The 17,063-nt window shown below is 39.8% G+C and overlaps 1 protein-coding gene across 2 annotated transcripts in view; it reads left to right on the forward strand.

Annotated features, from left to right (window-relative positions):
• TANGO6 (transport and golgi organization 6 homolog) overlaps positions 1–17,063 on the forward strand; it is a 179,419-nt gene that overhangs the window by 126,715 nt on the left and 35,641 nt on the right. The window contains exon 16 of one of the 2 annotated variants that reach the window (XM_059905483.1): positions 11,489–11,640. In XM_059905483.1, the coding sequence (XP_059761466.1) occupies positions 11,489–11,640 (152 nt within the window). Of the gene's footprint in view, positions 1–11,488; positions 11,641–17,063 lie in introns of those variants that run through there. The other variant, XM_059905484.1, reaches the window with a different exon arrangement.

Here is a 17,063-nt window from a genome sequence, read left to right on the forward strand (position 1 = left end):
AACATTTCATGTTCAAGTTTTTCTGTGGGAATGTGTTTTAAATTCTCTTGAGTATATACGAAGGAGTGGAATTGCTGGGTCATACGGTAACTCTGACTTTTTGAGGAACTGCCAAACTGTTTTCCAAAGTGGCTGCACCATTTTACATTTCAGCCAGCAGTGTATTCATGTTTCAGTTTCTTCTCCTCACCAGCACTTGTTCTTGTCTTTTTGATTATAGCCATCCTAATGGGTATGAAGTGGTATCTTGTGGTTTTGGTTTGCATTTCCATAATGATTAATAGTATTGAGCATCTTCATATGTGCCATTTGTATATTTTCTTTGGAAAATATACGGTTCAGATCCTTTGCCCGTTTTGAATTTGACCTATTTGTCTTTTTTTATTGTGTTGTAAGAGTTCTTTATAGATTCTGAAGATAAGCCCTTTATCAAATACATGATTTGCAAATATATTCTCCCATCATTCTATAGGTTGTCTTTTTACTTTCTTGGTGGTGACATTTGACACACAAAAGTTTTTAATATTGGTGAAGTCCAACATACCTATTTTTTCTTTTCCCACTTGTGCTTTTGGTGTTGTATGTGAAATGCCTTTTTGTTTTTTGTGGCTGTGTTGGGTCTCGTTGCAGCATGTGGGATCTTCGTTGCGGCATGCAGGATCTTTTGTTGCAGCATGCGGGCTTCTCTCTAGTTGTGGTGCATGGGCTCCAGAGTGCGTGGGCTCTGTAATTGTGGCGCATGGGCTCCAGAGTGTGTGGGCTCTGTAGTTTGCGGCATGTGGACTCTCTAGTTGAGGCATGGGGTCTCAGTAGTTGTGGTGCGCAGGCTTAGTTGCCCTGCGGTATGTGGAATCTTAGTTCCCCGACCAGGGATCGAACCCACGTCCCCTGCATTGGAAGGCAGATTGTCAACCACTGGACCACCAGGGAAGTCCCTGAAATGCCTTTGCCTAACCTAAGTCACAAAGATTTACTCCTGTGTTTTCTTCTAAGAGTTTTATAATTTTAGCTCTTACACTTAGATCTATGATCATTTGAAGTTACTTTTGTATATGGTGTAAGGAAGGGGTTCAGCTCTTTTACATGTGGATGTCCAGTTGTCCTAGCACCATTTGTTGAAAAACTATTCTCTTCCTGATTGAATTATCTTGACATTCTTGTTGAAAATCAATTGACCATAAAAATGAGAGTTTATTTCTAGACTCTCAGTTTATTCCATTGATCTGCAAGTGTGTCTTTAGGCTAGTACCATATTGTCTCGATTTTTGTAGCTTTATAGTAAGTTTTTAAATTAGGAAATGGGAGTCCTCCAGCTTTGTTCTTCTTTTTCAAGATTGTTTGGTTATTCTGTATCCCTTACATTCCCACGTGAATTTTAGGATCAGCTTGCCAACTTCTGGGGGGAAAAAAAAGGCAGCTGGGGTTTTGATATAGATTACGTTGAATCTATAGATCAATTTTGGCAGCATTGCCAATCCATGAATGTGGGATGTCTTTCCATTTATTTAGTTCTTCTTTAATTTCTTTTAACAATGTTTTGTAGTTTTCAGAGTACAAGTGTTCCACTTCTTTTGTTAAATTTATTCTTAAGCATTTATTCTTTTTGATTGATTCAGTTATAAATTGAATTGTTTTCTTAATTTCATTTTCAGAGTATTAATTGCTAGTCTCAATACCTACTTTTGACACCTGGTAGCAAGAGCTAAAAAGTAGGTTAGGAGGCATCAATTGCTTCAAGTGGAGTAAATTACTTTCATGCCTGCATTGAGAGTGAAGTAGGCATCAGCACTTCTGAGCTGGTGAGGCCACACCCTACAATGACTGTGCTATCAATGACCTGATTCCTCTGTGACTATCATAGAAAAAGATTTTCTCTTGCTAAAGAATGTAGAAATTTTCAATCATTCCACGCGGCTTAACATTTTATTTTTACTACCCTAATTGTGTAGAGAAAACACCGTACTATTTGAATCATTATTCATTTGGGAAAAAAAGTTGATCTCTAAAAGATTATCATATCCTTTGGCTGACTGTGACTTTGCAACCAGTTAACAGAGTGTAAGAGTGTCCTGGAGGCATTGCAGTAGAAGTGATCCAGCTGGAGATTAATTATTACGATGCAAACCTCATTCTACATCAGAACAAAGACTTTTGTCCTTTCTGAACACACATATAAATTCAGATTCACCAAACTCAAGAATATATCTCTAGTTAAGCCATTCCCTTGCTCAAAAAAGCATTATCCGTCTTTTCAAATTATCAGCTGTACTGGATCAGCTGGACATATATATGCAAAATTTCCTTTACCTCTAAATCTCTGGTGCCCATTAAGAGTCCCTTGCACATTGTAGTGCACGTTAAATGTTTTAATGTTTTTATTGAATTAGCTAGATGGAAGAGCTGGAGTCTGGAGATTAAATTCTGATATAATTCAGGGGTCTGTGAATTCTATAAAAGAATTTTTTAAATGTTGTGTTTTCATTTTAATGATAATTCTGAATCACCTGGATCCACATTATAATCAAGTTGCACTGCGCAATTTCAGTGCCCATGTTTGTGTTTAAGAAACATTGGTCTAAAACATTACTCAGAATGTATGTAAACTTCTGATTACAGAGGAGTACTGGCTGTAAGTGATCATTCAGTCTTTGGAAAATATAATTGCCTTTACCCAGCAGCACCTTAACCAGCAGGATAGGATATTTCTTAGTTATTTCCTGTTGGTAGATAGAAGAGAGTAGTTAAGAATGATTTTTTATCAGTGTTCCCTTCTATGTCTCAAAAAAAAGGAAGGGGGGTAGAAAGAGAGAAAGAAGGGAAGAGAAGAAGGAAAGAAGGAATAGAGGGCTCTGCAGACATTAATTGCGGAGTTTTGAAAGGATGGTGTAAAGATTTGGCCAACAGTGGAATTTTCTTTCTCACTTGATTTTTCTCGATTACACTTTTATGACCTGTTTCACTGAACTAGAAGAGTAGTCAAGCCCTTGAAATCAGCAGGTCCCCTGACTCCAGTAGTTTATTGTGTCAGCTCAGATTTGATAGTGCTCTTTCACTATGTAAGTGTCTCTTGTTTCAGGTCATCTCGGATCCTTTATGAGGGAAGGTGGGATCTGATAGGCATAAATGAATCTATCAATGTAGACTTCAAAGTACCATTGCAAAGCTTGACTAAAAAAAAAATCTTCCAAGTCCTAATTTGTTGAAGGAATCTTTTCATATATACGATAATTGATACAAACAAGTCACAGGCAGGTTAAAATTTTTCCAGCTCTCTTTTCACTATGCACTTGATTTTTCACCTTCCAAAGCAACTCGTTTTTTTGTCAAGTTTGTTCAAACAAATCTAGATCCTTCATTTGTTTCCTTGAACACACAGCTATTTGCTTCTCAATAAGGTTGATTATTGCTGACTTCCTGAGAAGAATATGGAGATGCAAATAGCCAGGTGTTGTCATTGTCATTGCACAAAGGAAAAGCCATTAGAGCTGAACTAGGATAAGCCCCACTGACTAGAATCAACTTGAGTAAGTTTCTAAAAGTAGTCTTGGGTTAGCTGTGTTCATTTCCCTGAAGCTGTTTCTGAACGCCTGAGGAAAAGATGGTGGTCTCTCCAACTTCAGTTCCATGGGTATCTCTTAGTCTAAATATTGTAGTCTACTGTGAACACTTTCTGAAAATGGGGGTGAGGGAGTTCAGAAATCAATACTATTTTTTGTAGAAGCTATATAATATGTATACTTTTAAGGAGACAACAGGATGGTAATGAATATTTGCCCTTGTCAGGGGGCAAGTGTATGCCACCTTTTCTGACAAAAGGTGAATTAGAATCTTGGAACCTTGTGGTTCAGATAAGTTTCGACTGAAGCAATACAAACTTCTCATCTGGATAAAGAAAAACACAAAAAGGCAAAAGCCAAAAATATATATATTAACCAAAACCCCTCCTGGATGGTATAATTGAGGTTTTGTTGCTTAATCAGAAACTAAGGAATAGCAGTGGGTGTCCCAGAGCCCGAGGTTTTAGTTTATAATGAACTAGTTAGTCAGTAGTTGCGAAATATACTCAGCATATAACCCCTTCACATGAGCTCCTACTGTAAATAGTTACTCACCTTTCTTTATTTAATAGGTTGGCAGATGTATAAAGATGACTCTGCTCTTTGGCATATATATATATATATATATATATATATATATATATATATATATATATATATTACACACACTGATATTTTGAGTCATGCCGTATACTAGGCTATTGTCCCAATTAAAATTGTAATTAGAAGAAAGAAAATTATTGGGTTTAATTTTTTCTTTTATATGTTATAAAATTGACTTTTGAATCCTTTTAAAAACATATACTACTTTAAGTTTGTTTTGGCAAATCTAACTTTTCTGGCTTTGTATTATTTTTAAATTACTATATTTATTTATTTATTTGGTTACGCTGGGTCTTAGTTGAGGCAGGCGGGCTCCTTAGTTGTGGCTCACCAGCTCCTTAGTTGCAGCACACGGGCTCCTTAGTTGTGGCATGCGAACTCTTAGTTGTGGCATGCATATGGTATCTAGTTCCCTGAGCAGGGATCGAACCCAGGCCCCCTACATTGAGAGCACAGAATCTTAACCATTGTGCCACCAGGGAAGTCTCTCTGGCTTTGTATTGATAAACATAGAACTGACATAGAAGTAGTCTATAGCGTTAAATTTTCATATGTCATATCAGAATGCTTTTGGCTGCAGGTAACAGAAATTCCCAACTCAGTTGGCTTAAACAGTAAGGAATGAATCATTGCATATGACAGAAAGTTCTGCACTGGTTAATTCTTTGCCTCCATGACATCATTCAAGATCCAAAATCTTTTCATCTTTCTACTCTGCCAGCCTCAGCTTTATTGGTCTCATCCCCTGGTTCCTCATAGTTCCATTTGGCTGTAGCAGCTCTGAGGTGTCATATTCTTTTTTTTTTTTTGAGGTGTCATATTCTTATCATAACCAGAGGCAAAATATTTTCTTAGGGTCTTCCAACAGATTTTCCTTACGTCTCATTGTTCAGACTGGGTCACATGCCCAAAGCAATTAAGGCAAGGGGATATGTCCACCGTGATTCATTTAAAGCAACGAAGACCTTAGCCTGAATCACATAAGTGATGGTTGGGCAGGGGGGAAGGTGGATATTTGAACAAAATTAGAGTGCTGTTTATAAGGAAGAATGGGAAAATGCCAGTGAGATGTACACAACAAAGTTTGACATGTAGGGATCCCTAAAGCTCAAATTAAGAACCCTTTTTGTAGGATCTTTAAATTCTGTTATTGCAGCCCTTGAAGCTGTATTCTCTGATCATATGCATTCATTTTGTTCTGCATAGAAACCTGGTCACTGCTGACCCCCAACCTGGAGACTAGGATCCAGTACAGTCTTAAGAAACCAGCCACATAGCATGACAAGAGCTAGGGAGAAGGAGGACAGTCAGAGGCTAGCAGAGCCTTCAGGAAATGGGGGCAGAGCTGTAAATCCCCGAAGAAGACCAGGTTTGAGCAAGGGTGTGGCAAATCTTGACTGTGTATGTGAGGTCTAAGGGAGATCAGGTTGCGGAGAACGTGACAGCAGGGCACTTTGAGAAATGCATGCAGAGTGGATGCAGGGAGTGTCCCAGCTCGTCCAGTCCAATACCTGGAAAACAAGGTAGCAAGTGGGCCCAGAGCCAGCTGACTGGGTACAGTACAGGGCTCTTGAGATCCAAGTCTCCACTGGCTCCTCTTAGGTACGCTTGGGAGTGGGGTTGGTGGAGCATGCAGTTAAATGGATGCTCATTTGGAAAGTTGTAATGAAGCTCTGGCAGGGCAGGAATTTATACAAATGGAATGTTAAAATTTGGTTTTGTTAATGTAATGGTATGCCCTTGACTTTTATGGTAGGTCAGTGTAAGAAACAGCCATATGATTTCTACATTGAATATAAAAGTTCTGTTGTCCATTCTGCTCTTCCCTTTTCCCCCAGGTCTTCACATGACTTGTTCCTTCAGCTCTTCTCCTCTGACAGCTTTTCCCTGAGCTCTCACCCCTGACTCTTAACTGCTCCCCCCTCCTTATTTTTCTTCATAGCTCTTATTGCTGTTGGAAGGTTTATTTACTATTTATTGTCTTTCTCCTCCACTAGAAGTAGGCTTCATAAAGATGGGAACTTTGCTTTCTTGTTCATGCTATATTATCTCCAGTACTGAGAACGTACTTGGAATATTGTAGGCACTCAGTTAAGATTTGCTGAATAAATGAGTGAGATACCTCTTGGTATTCTTCCTAAAATTTTTGTCTCGTAACGAATCTGTGTTCTTTCTTTTATTGAGTAATGGGAACTATGTTTTCTGTTTCCTTTTTTGCCTCAGCTACCAGAATTGCTAAACTAAATTTGGGGTTCATTTGCAATAACCATTCTTAGCTTGGGATATGTGTACTTCTTCAATTACTATAGAACTTTTAAAAAATATTCAATTCAGTTTCAATATTTTTTATTGTAAGTTGCCTCAAATCCCATAGGGAAGTAAATGAGGATTGAAGAATAATAAATGAACTGACTGATTGACTGAAGGGTAACTGGGAGAAGTCAAAAAAGAACACCAGGCTTTTGAGTCTGGATGAAAAAGAATACTGGAGCTGTTGTTAATGGAAATTGGTACCAGATCAAAACATTACTCATAAAAGTATCTTTCTCTGTCACCATTTTGGGCACAACTCACTCCATTGTTATTGCTTGGTCAGTTTTTTTCCTCTTCCCCAGTAGGCTTTGAATGCCATGAGGGGAGGGACTCTGTCTTTCTTGTTTATGGTCCATAGTGCCTAGCACAGTACCTGGCACATAGTATCTTTTCTTTACCACTTATTTTTTTAATCCATTTTTAATTGAAATATAGTTAATTTCAATGTTGTGTTAGTTTACCACTTATTTTTAACTTTAAATCCCTACATTAGTAAATATTAACTAGTTTGTCATCTGCTCTTACCTTTTCAACCTGCAATTTCCCCTCCTTATGGATTTCCAGACTTCCTTCATTTCTCAGTGACTTCCTTCCCATCAAGGACCTTCATTCCTTTAACCACAGCAGCCTCCCACTCCAGTGCTCATGAATATGTGCCTTTTCTTCCTTTCTAAGTCTCCTGAATCTCATTCCCCTGTTGGCTAAGCCAAAGGTGACTCATCACCTCATAGACTTCCAACTGGAAGGGGCCTGAGAGACCATCTCGTCTAATTGACTCATCTCCAGTTGGTCCGGGGAGGTGAAGGGAATTGCCCTGAGTGACACTGCTAGTTGGCAGCAGGGCCAGAATTAGAACACAGAGCTCTTAACTCTGGATGCACATCTCACACTGCAGAACGAGCAAGCCCCTTTCTAGCTCCAGAAAGGGAAAGTACTATAACAAAAGTAGAAAGATATGTTTTCCTCTTAGTTGGAAATATCTTAAATGCATTGTATCATAGGAGTTAAGTGTCAGACTACCTAAGTTTGATCTTGGTTGTATTTACTCTTTGGACAAGTTATTTAACCTTTCTATCTTAGTAAATCCTTTTTCTCTTTTATCTATGCATTTGTATATTTAATATACATATTTAAATCTGTAAGTGTGGTTTGTTAATATTGAGAGAAGTTATGTGTGTGCATTTTTACATACATAAATGGAATAATACTGGTTCTATTAGTTTCTTTCACTTAACAGTGTCTTAAGGAAATTAAATATTGCCTTAAGAAATATTTTCTTAAGGAATATTAAATTTTCTTTAATAGCTTCTTTTTGGCTGCACGGCAGGTGGGATCTTAGTTCCCCGACCAGGGATCGAACCCATGCCCCCTGCAGTAGAAGCACAGAATATTAACCACTAGATCGCCAGGGAAGTCCCAGGGGAACCTTTCTATATTGTTGCACTTAATTCTATCTTGTTCCTTTTAATGACCACATAGTATTCCATAATATGTATGGTTATTTAACCACTTCCACATTAATTAATATTTAATTTATATCTTCTCATTTTTTACTATTACAGTTCTGCAGAGAAGCCTTTATGCAGATTTTGTTGTGCATACATGTGACTGCCTTCACTAGGACTGATACTCAGAAATGCAAATACTAGTAGGCACAAAGTCCCCTCTTTTCTATTCTGAAAATAGGCTATGGCTAAGTCATCACTGATTCAATTTCTGCAATATATGTTGATATTAACTGAGCAGGAGGTGAGTCTTGTGACTGCATGTATTGTGTTAGGAACTGGGAGCATTTTAGAGAAATTAGTCCTCATCTTTTTCTTGTATTGTAAGGAAAGTACATTGTGTTCCTGACTTTGAGGGAAAACAAAAAATAAACTTCCTCCTCCTCCCCCTTCCAAGAGACTAAGATTAGTGAAATTATGCTAAGCAACCTCTGCTTGACTCTGTGATGGCTTTAACTGCACAGTACTGTAATTGTTGGTACTTGTCTGTTTATACCCACCCCCTAAACTTTGGGCTGCTTAAAGGGTAAAGATTATGTTTTATCAATTTTTGTATCCCTAGAACATTAGCATGATACTGGTGCATAATTACATTTTATTGAATAAATGAGTGAATTCAGTTCAACATTGGTATTTGTTGAGTACCTAGTATGTGCAAAGATTACTAAGAACCAATAAGAACAGAGATGAAGCAAAGTTCTACCCTCAAGGAATTTATAGTCTAATGGGAGAAATAGATATAGGCTGAAAACATCTAGGAGTCAAGGCATTAGTAACAAATGTGATTTAAGTACAAAGTACTGTGGGACTTCCAAGGAGGACTAATTAAGGCTGACTGAGGATATTAAGGGAGGTTTTCATGAACAAAGGAAGTGGCATTTGAGGCATTTTAACTGGGCCTGATAGGGCAGGTTGGTGACTTTTCTATGTAAGTTATCATTTTGGTGACTTTAAACATATGCTTCAGAAACCATTTTGTCACCATTTAGATATCATGTTACCTTAGGGCTACAGAAAGGCTGGAAGTGGAGTGTTATTTATACTTGGGTTCTGGAACTAGGGCCTCAGAGCCAAGATCAAGTCAAAGCAGCTTTAGTTCTCAGCCCATCTGTGGAGGAAGAAGTTGTTTGCATTAAAAAAAAAAAAAAAAGTCAATTCTGAGTGCCTTGGCGTGCTGTTTCTCCTCTGTTTAAGAATAAAATAATACAAAAACCTTTCTTGGCCCCACTTCCTTGACCAGCTATCACCCCATTTCTTTGATATGCTGTGCAGAAAACTCCTTAAGTGATCTGTCTCCAATTCTTTTTCTCCCATTATATTTTAAACCCACTTCTATCATGCACTCACCCCTACCAATCCATCAAAACTGTTCTTGTCGGGCTTCCCTGGTGGCTCAGTGGTTAAGAATCCACCTGCCAATGCAGGGGACACGGGTTCGAGCCCTGGTCCGGGAAGATCCCACATGGCGCGGAGCAGCTAAGCCCGTGCGCCACAACTACTGAGCCTGTGCTGTAGAGCCCACAAGCCACAGCTACTGAGCCCACGTGCCACAACTACTGAAGCCCACGCACCTAGAGCCCGTGCTCTGCAACAAGAGAAGCCACCGCAATGAGAAGCCCGCGCACCGCCATGAAGAGTAGCCCCTGCTCACGGCAACTGGAGAAAGCCCGTGCACAGCAACAGAGACCCAACGCAGCCAAAAATAAACAAATTTATTTAAAAAAAAAAACCAAACTGTTCTTGTCAAGGTCAACAGTGACCTCATTGTTACTCAATCTAATGGTCAATTTTTAGTCTTCTTTTACCTGACTTATTAGCAGCATTTGATGCAGACCATTCTTTCCTCTCTGATACATTTTCTTCCCTTAATTTCTAGGATACCATGCTAATTCTCCTCCTACGTGACTGTTTATTCCTTTTCAGTCTCCTTTGCTGGTTCTTCCCTTCCCAGACCCTTCCCAGATGTAATGTTGAAGGAAGGGTACAGGTTTGGTCCTCGGTCCTCTTCCCTTCCCTGCCTAAACTCACTCCCTTGATCATACATCTAGTTTCAAGGTTTTAAATATAATCTACATTCCATTGATTCCAAAATGTATATCTTCAACCCAGACTTCTGAACTCTCTATATATCTTCCACTGCTTCCTCAACATATTAAAACTGAATTCTCCTGCTCCAGGCCTGCTTCACTTGGAGACTTTCCCACCTCAGTTGATAGTAACTTCATCCTTCCAGGCACAAAAGCAAAAATCCTGGAAGTCATTATTGGAGTCCTCTGGAAGTCATGTTGGTGTAATCTTCAGAATATATGCAGAATCTTTTTCTCACCCCCTCTACTGTTCAAGTCACCATCCTCTCTCAAACAGCTTACTGCAGTAGCTTCCTAATTTGTACCCTTGCTCCACCCCAGACACACATACAGACACATACACTACTGCATGTTCTTAGCACTGCAGCCAGAGTAATCTTTTAGCACTTTTTTGCTCAAAATCCTCCAAAGGCCTCTCATTTTACTCAGAAAAAGCCCAAGTCCTTACAGAGGCCTACAAAGGCTTACAAGCTCTGCACCAGCACCCACCCCTGCCATCACCCCTCTAGCCTCCTCTTGGGCTTTCTTGATGTTCCTCCACAGGCATGCTCCCCCACAAGCTTTTTTTTTACACTAGCTGTTCCCTCTTCCTGCTGTGCTCCTCCCCCAGATGTCCACATGGGCGACAGCCTCACCTTCTAGCCTTCGATTAAATGTCTCAACCATCTCAGTGAGCCAACCATGACCATCTTTTTAAAAACTGAAGTCTGCCACCATCTTCATTACTCCTTTTTTTTTTTTTCACCCTGCTTTCCTCCTCCTGCCCCCCCCCATGGCATTTATTACCTTCTAACATACTGTGTAATTTACAATACAGTGGAAACTCCAAGAGGGCAAGACTCTTTGCTTCTTTTGTTCACCAGTATATCCCAAGCATCAGGAGCCGTGCTTAGCATATAGTAGGACTCTCAGTAAAGATCTACTAGATGAGAGAAGAATCATAGATCTCTCTTTGACAAGGACCCAAAATGCCTTGATTGTCTTTCACTCAATTTGCTTGAGTAGGTAGGGTGATAGTGTAGGAAGAGTACTGGGCTAATGACCAGGCTCTAGCCTAGGACCATACTTGCTGTTTGTGTGACTGTGACAGTTGTATTGAGTTTGTGAAAGTTTATTAAGCTATGCACTTATGATATGTACATTTTTCTCTTTTATATATATGTAAATTTTAAAGTCTTCAACTATTTTATTTCCACATGTAGGTTTTTAGATTATAATTGGGATTCTACTTGCTTTTTCACAAAATAATTCATCATGAATATTTTCCCTAACATTATTCTTCGAGAGCATGATTTTTAATGGTTATGCAAGTACTTTGAAAAGTATAAAACACCATACAATGTGCCATGGTGATATGTTATTCCTTCTTTAAGAAATTGAAAGTTTGTTTGGAAGTATTTTGATTTCTTCCCTTTTTCTACAGGGGACATGGTCTCAAAGTACCGAGAACCTTTGATCCACACCTTCCTGAGGGGAGCAAGAGATCCAGATAGTGCTCACAGGGCCAGCAGCTTATCCAACCTTGGAGAACTGTGCCAGAGGCTGGACTTCATGCTGGGCTCTGTGGTTCACGAGGTACTGCATGTTGATTCCTTTCTCTAAAGCTTGTTTTTACTTGAACCTATGATATAGCTCAGCACTGGGAGTTAGGAGACCTGTGTTCTTTTTCTAGATCTGGTAAGTCATTTAACCTACCTCAGCCTCGCTAGTCTCATATATATATATTGAAAGTTGATTTAGTAGGAATTTTTTAATTGCAAGTGACAGGAAGTCATCTTAACCTACTTTAAGCCATAAAAGTGGATTTATTATAAAGATTCCAAGGAAACATAACAGAATTGAAGAAGCTTTGAGGAAGTGCAAACAGAAGTTTACCCTAGTTTTCTGGGCCATCTGTGAGTCTCATCTCTGTTTACAGAAAACTCTCAGGCAAATACATAATCTAATTGGCCCTCTTCGGTTGGAGGTGCCTTGTATTCAGGGAGACGGGGTCTTACCAGAAAAGAGTAATTAAGTTCCATGTTTTGTTCACTGCCTTATACCCCGTGCCTGGTACATAGTAGGTAAAGGATAAATGAGCAGCCAAAATAATAGCCATACAAGATGTTGGCACTGGACACGTCTCCAGTGTTTAGAGTTTAAGGTTTAAACTGGTTTTAGAGTTTAAGATTTAGTGACAAGAGAGGCCGCGACAGTGAGAGGCCCACGCACCGCGATGAAGAGTGGCCCCCACTCGCTGCAACTAGAGAAAGCCCTCGCACAGAAACGAAGACACAACACAGCCAAAAATAAATAAATAAATAAATAAAAGTTAAAAAAAAAAAAAAGATTTAGTGAAAGGTACATTGCACTGTTGTCCTCTATGAATATCTTTCTTTAGCCTCTTAAATTTTATCTTTGCCCTTGTGTTTACTTAGTCATCAATATATGAACATATGTGTCAAGTACATACTATGTACTAGACACTCTGCTATTTAAAGATGATGATGGGCAAAAGAAGACTAGTTAATATGTTGCTAGGTGTCTTTTTACTCAGTGGGCTTCACCATCTTAAATCTTTAAGGAAGAAGATGGCTTATAAATTATAAATATGTAAATAAAATACAGTTTATATTACCTTATTATTTATGAGAGACTAGATTTTTCATATAGAGCACATAAGTTTACAAGAACAAAAACTTAGTAACTTTGTAATACTGGCTTCTTTCACATTATTCGGTATCCTAGGGCTGACCATGTTGAACATCAAATCTTAAGAAGTATTTACTGAGAAGGAATTTTCTTCAGTGTTTGGTGATTGTGTCTTATCAACAAGCAGAGAAACATGCTCATGGATGTATACATATGCTTGAATTTATGGTATTGCCTGACTCCTGAGCTTTATATGCTTTGTTTAATTGATTATAAAGGCTACTCATCGTTAATTTTCAACTTAGGACTTTTAGCAAAGTTATACATCAGTTGTTTCCTCTTTTTAAAAAAAAAATTTATTTATTTATTTATTTATTTTTGGCTGCGTTGGGTCTTCGTTGCTGCATGCAGCCTTTCTCTAGTTGTGGCCAGCGGGGGCTACTCTTCGTTGCGGTGCGCGGGCTTCTTATTGTGGTGGCTTCTCTTGTTGTGGAGCTCAGGCTCTAGGCATGCAGGCTTCAGTAGTTGTGGCACGTGGGCACAGTAGTTGTGGCTCGCGGGCTCTGGAGCCCAGGCACAGTAATTGTGGCACACGAGCTTAGTTGCTCCGCGGCATGTGGGATCTTCCCGGACCAGGGCTCAAACCTGTGTCCCCTGCACTGGCAGGCGGATTCTTAACTACTGCGCCACCAGGGAAGTCCTCCTCTCCTTTAACTCTAACTTGAGGGACACAGCCATATGCCCAACTTTCTGTATCTGTTTTTAATAACTTAGAAACAATGATTACTACCAACTTAAAACCTTTCAGTGCTCTAATATACATGAACCATTGGGCGCCTGATTTTTATTTGTTTTGGATGGCACTTTGCAAATCTCTTATTCTTTAGTGTATTAACTTATAACACTTAAGGACTTTGCAGGTCTATTTGGTTATAGCAGCTAAAGATTTCAGTCTGTTATAAATAATCTGGGTCATACTTTGAAATGGTTCCCACATTTTTTTTTCTCTGTTTATTTGATCTGTTCACATGACTCAACCCAAAGTGAACCATAAACCATGAACTGAAACAAACTCATGGACCATGATCTGAACCAAACCCAAATATTATTATTCTTAATAACAGAGATAGGATTCGCATACTATACAATTCACCCACTTAAAGGGTATAATTCAGTGGTTTTTAGTGTATTCACAAAGTTGCGTAAGCATCCCCCAGTTTCTTTAAACGTGGCCATGAGCTGAATAAAAATTTCCCCCAGATCTCCAAGTGAATCAGCTCATATTTGACAGGATCCCATACATTTTCTAAAGCCAGTGAACTCAAACTATGCCTGACATCATGATCTTCTCTGAACCCAAAAACTGAGACCGTATTTCTTTTTGAGTTCCTAGATCTTCTTTCCTTTCTCTCTCTTAAGGAAACTGTTGCACGCTGGTAGCATATGATTTCCTGCTGAAAGTGTTGGAAGAATTTCTTGGTTTGGTTAATTAGAAAGATTGAGCTAAAGCAGGTTTGGTAACATTTAAGAAGTATCATCTTTCTGGAGACCACTTGACCTGTTGAAAGAGAACCAAATTTCCAAGCACACTTGGGGATGGGAATAAATGAGGCCCTATCCCACCACCCACTTACCTGTATTCACTTGGTCAGATGACCTAGACTCTGGGCTTGGTTTCCTGATTTAGAAAATGGGATTAAAATATCTATAATGCAGGATTGTTACAAGGATGTAGGGATAATGTGTATGAGTAATATAGTGATTTATTCAACAATTGTTACTGAGAGCCTGCTATATGCCAAGCAGCACTCTGGACACCTACAACATATCATTCTTCAAAATGGACAGTGATTCCCACCTGCATGGAGCTTACGTTCTAGGGAGAGGAGACAGACAGTAAGTGATACACATAGTAAAATATATAGCATAGTAGACAATGATAAGTTCTGTGGAAAATAAGAAAAAGTAGAGCAAGTAAGGGTGACCAGGATTATAGCATTAGGTGGAGGGGAGGTTGCAGTCTAAATGGGGTAGTCAAGGTAAGCCCCATTGAGAAGGTGATTTTTGAGTGAAGAAATTTTACTTTTCTGTATTAAGATTTTTCTTTAAGGAGCATTTTGGTCATTTGAAGGGAGCTGATGATGACAGTGATGAGGATGGACAGCAAGGAGATGAGAACAGGGGTAACCAGTGTCCTTCAAATGTCCTCAGTCGTACATTTACCGAACACCTGCAGTGTTCCAGGCCCCTTTGTTACAGGCCAGGAATACAAAACCCGAAAGATACTCCCTTGTCTCCTGGGCGTGGGTAACCTGTGGGAGATACAAACGGCAATGATTACAGCTACAGTCCAGTTAATTGTGCTGGGCGCTGTGGGAGCACATGTTAGGAGCCCCTCAGTCAAGTTTGGGTGTCGTCAAAGACGTGCTGGAGGAAGAGACTCTTAGAGCTGAATCTGGAGAACAGGTAGAAATTAGGTAGCCCAAAAAAGCAGAGGCGAGCATTTCAGCAGAGGGAGCAGCTTGTGCAAAGGCACTGTGGTGTGGGACAGCCTGACATGTTTGAAGAACTATAGGAAGATCCAAAAGGTTAGAGTGAAGGGGTGGGGCGAGCGGTTAGCTGGTAGCAGGTCTGAAACAAGAGAGCAGGCAGAGGCTACATGATGAAGGGCCTTGTTAGCTTTACGGCCTTCTGGCTCACGGCGAGAATTGAGCGTTGCTTATTAAGCCCTCAGAAATGAAGTATGAATAGGTAGTAGACTGTTTGCTTACCATGGGTGCTAACACAAAGAGAGAATCCTTCCTTTTGTTTCAACCTTAGAATTGAATGTGAGGAGCTGCTGCCCTGGGGGCACCTGTCAGGCAAACCCCTTGTCCAGTGACCCTGCCCCACTTCTAGAGACCTGGACACTCTGTAACGTCAATCCCAGGAGTGTTTATTATCATTAATAATTGTGAGCACAACAAGGACAGAACCAGTCTTTATTTACCTTTGTATACCGCCTAGCGCCGAACACAGCATTTGGCATAGAGTAGGTACTCAGTAAGTGTTTACTGATTAATATTGAAGGAAGAGGAAGATAAGGCTTACTTGGGAAGACTAGTTCCTACATGTTTTAAAAATAGTAATTGGGACTTCCCTAGCAGTCCACTCCGGGCTTCCACTGCAGGGGGCATGGGTTCGATCCCTAGTCAGGGAACTAAGATCCCACATGCTGCGTGGTGTGGCCAAAAAAAATAGTAATCATAGCAAGCACTTAACACTCTTCTTAGTGCCTTACGTAAGTCAGCTGATCCAATCCTCAAAGAGGAAACTGAGGCACAGAGAAATTAAATCAGTTGCCAAGTTCATGCCGATTGGAAGTGGCAAAGTTGGGATTTGAATGCAGGCAGTTGGTTCCTGTATCTGCGCTCTTAACCACTCCTCTATATTGTCTCTCAATAAATGTTTCAATTCGTTTATAAGATTACTTTTGTGCCTTTGAAAAAGAAGGGAGTTGCCATGTGAGAAAAGCTACTGACAGGAAGGGTCATGTAGCTCTGTTTTAATAGCACTTGCTTTTGGCAGTGAAACTTCAGAAGACAGTATATTCCCACTGATTTGAAAAACCAGATGTTTCCATCCCACATAATTTCTGTCTCTTCTTTTTAGATGTTCCTTCTTATGTAGCATCCCACACTTGCCATGTCATCAGTGCCAAACCAGCTGCCTTGGGTGGACTGCAAGTTTGAACATGATTGGACACCTGACAGTCTTAGTATTTCAGCCATTGAGTCCTCCTGTAGTCAGACCACTCTTGTCCATTCTCATTGAAAAAGTGGGAGATTTGGCCTGGCTTTTAAGTAATTCTTCATTCATTTGTTTTTCATTTGACAAATACTTACTGAGCACTTACTCTGTGCCAGTTATGAGACTGCAACCAAGCCTTATGCTAGATGGGGGGGATCCGGCTCTGAACACAGCGAAGTTCCTGTCCTTGTGGAGCTGACATTCTAGAGAGGAGAGTTAGGTAACTAACAAGCAAGTGTGTAAACAAATACATACTGTGTCAGATGGAGTAAGTGCTAAGGAGATGAATCTAGTAAGGCAAGGGACATGGAGGGAGTTTGCTATTGTATGTGAACTTGGATGAACAGGAAAAGCTTCACTGATGAGTGACTTAAGCAGAGCCATGAAGGGAGCAGGAGCTGATCCAGGCAGATCCATGGGGAGAAAGCATTCTGGGCTTTGGCTTTTACTGTGAGTGAGATGGGAAGCCAAAGCAGAGGAATGAAATGATCTAACTTATTTTGAAAGATCATTGTGTCTTCTTCTACGACAGTTCTTTCAGTGTCTCATGAAAACTCTTGAAGTCTCTTGTAGTCTCA

This window comes from Balaenoptera ricei, chromosome 19 (assembly GCF_028023285.1).
Source record: "Balaenoptera ricei isolate mBalRic1 chromosome 19, mBalRic1.hap2, whole genome shotgun sequence".
Lineage (NCBI taxonomy): Eukaryota > Metazoa > Chordata > Mammalia > Artiodactyla > Balaenopteridae > Balaenoptera > Balaenoptera ricei.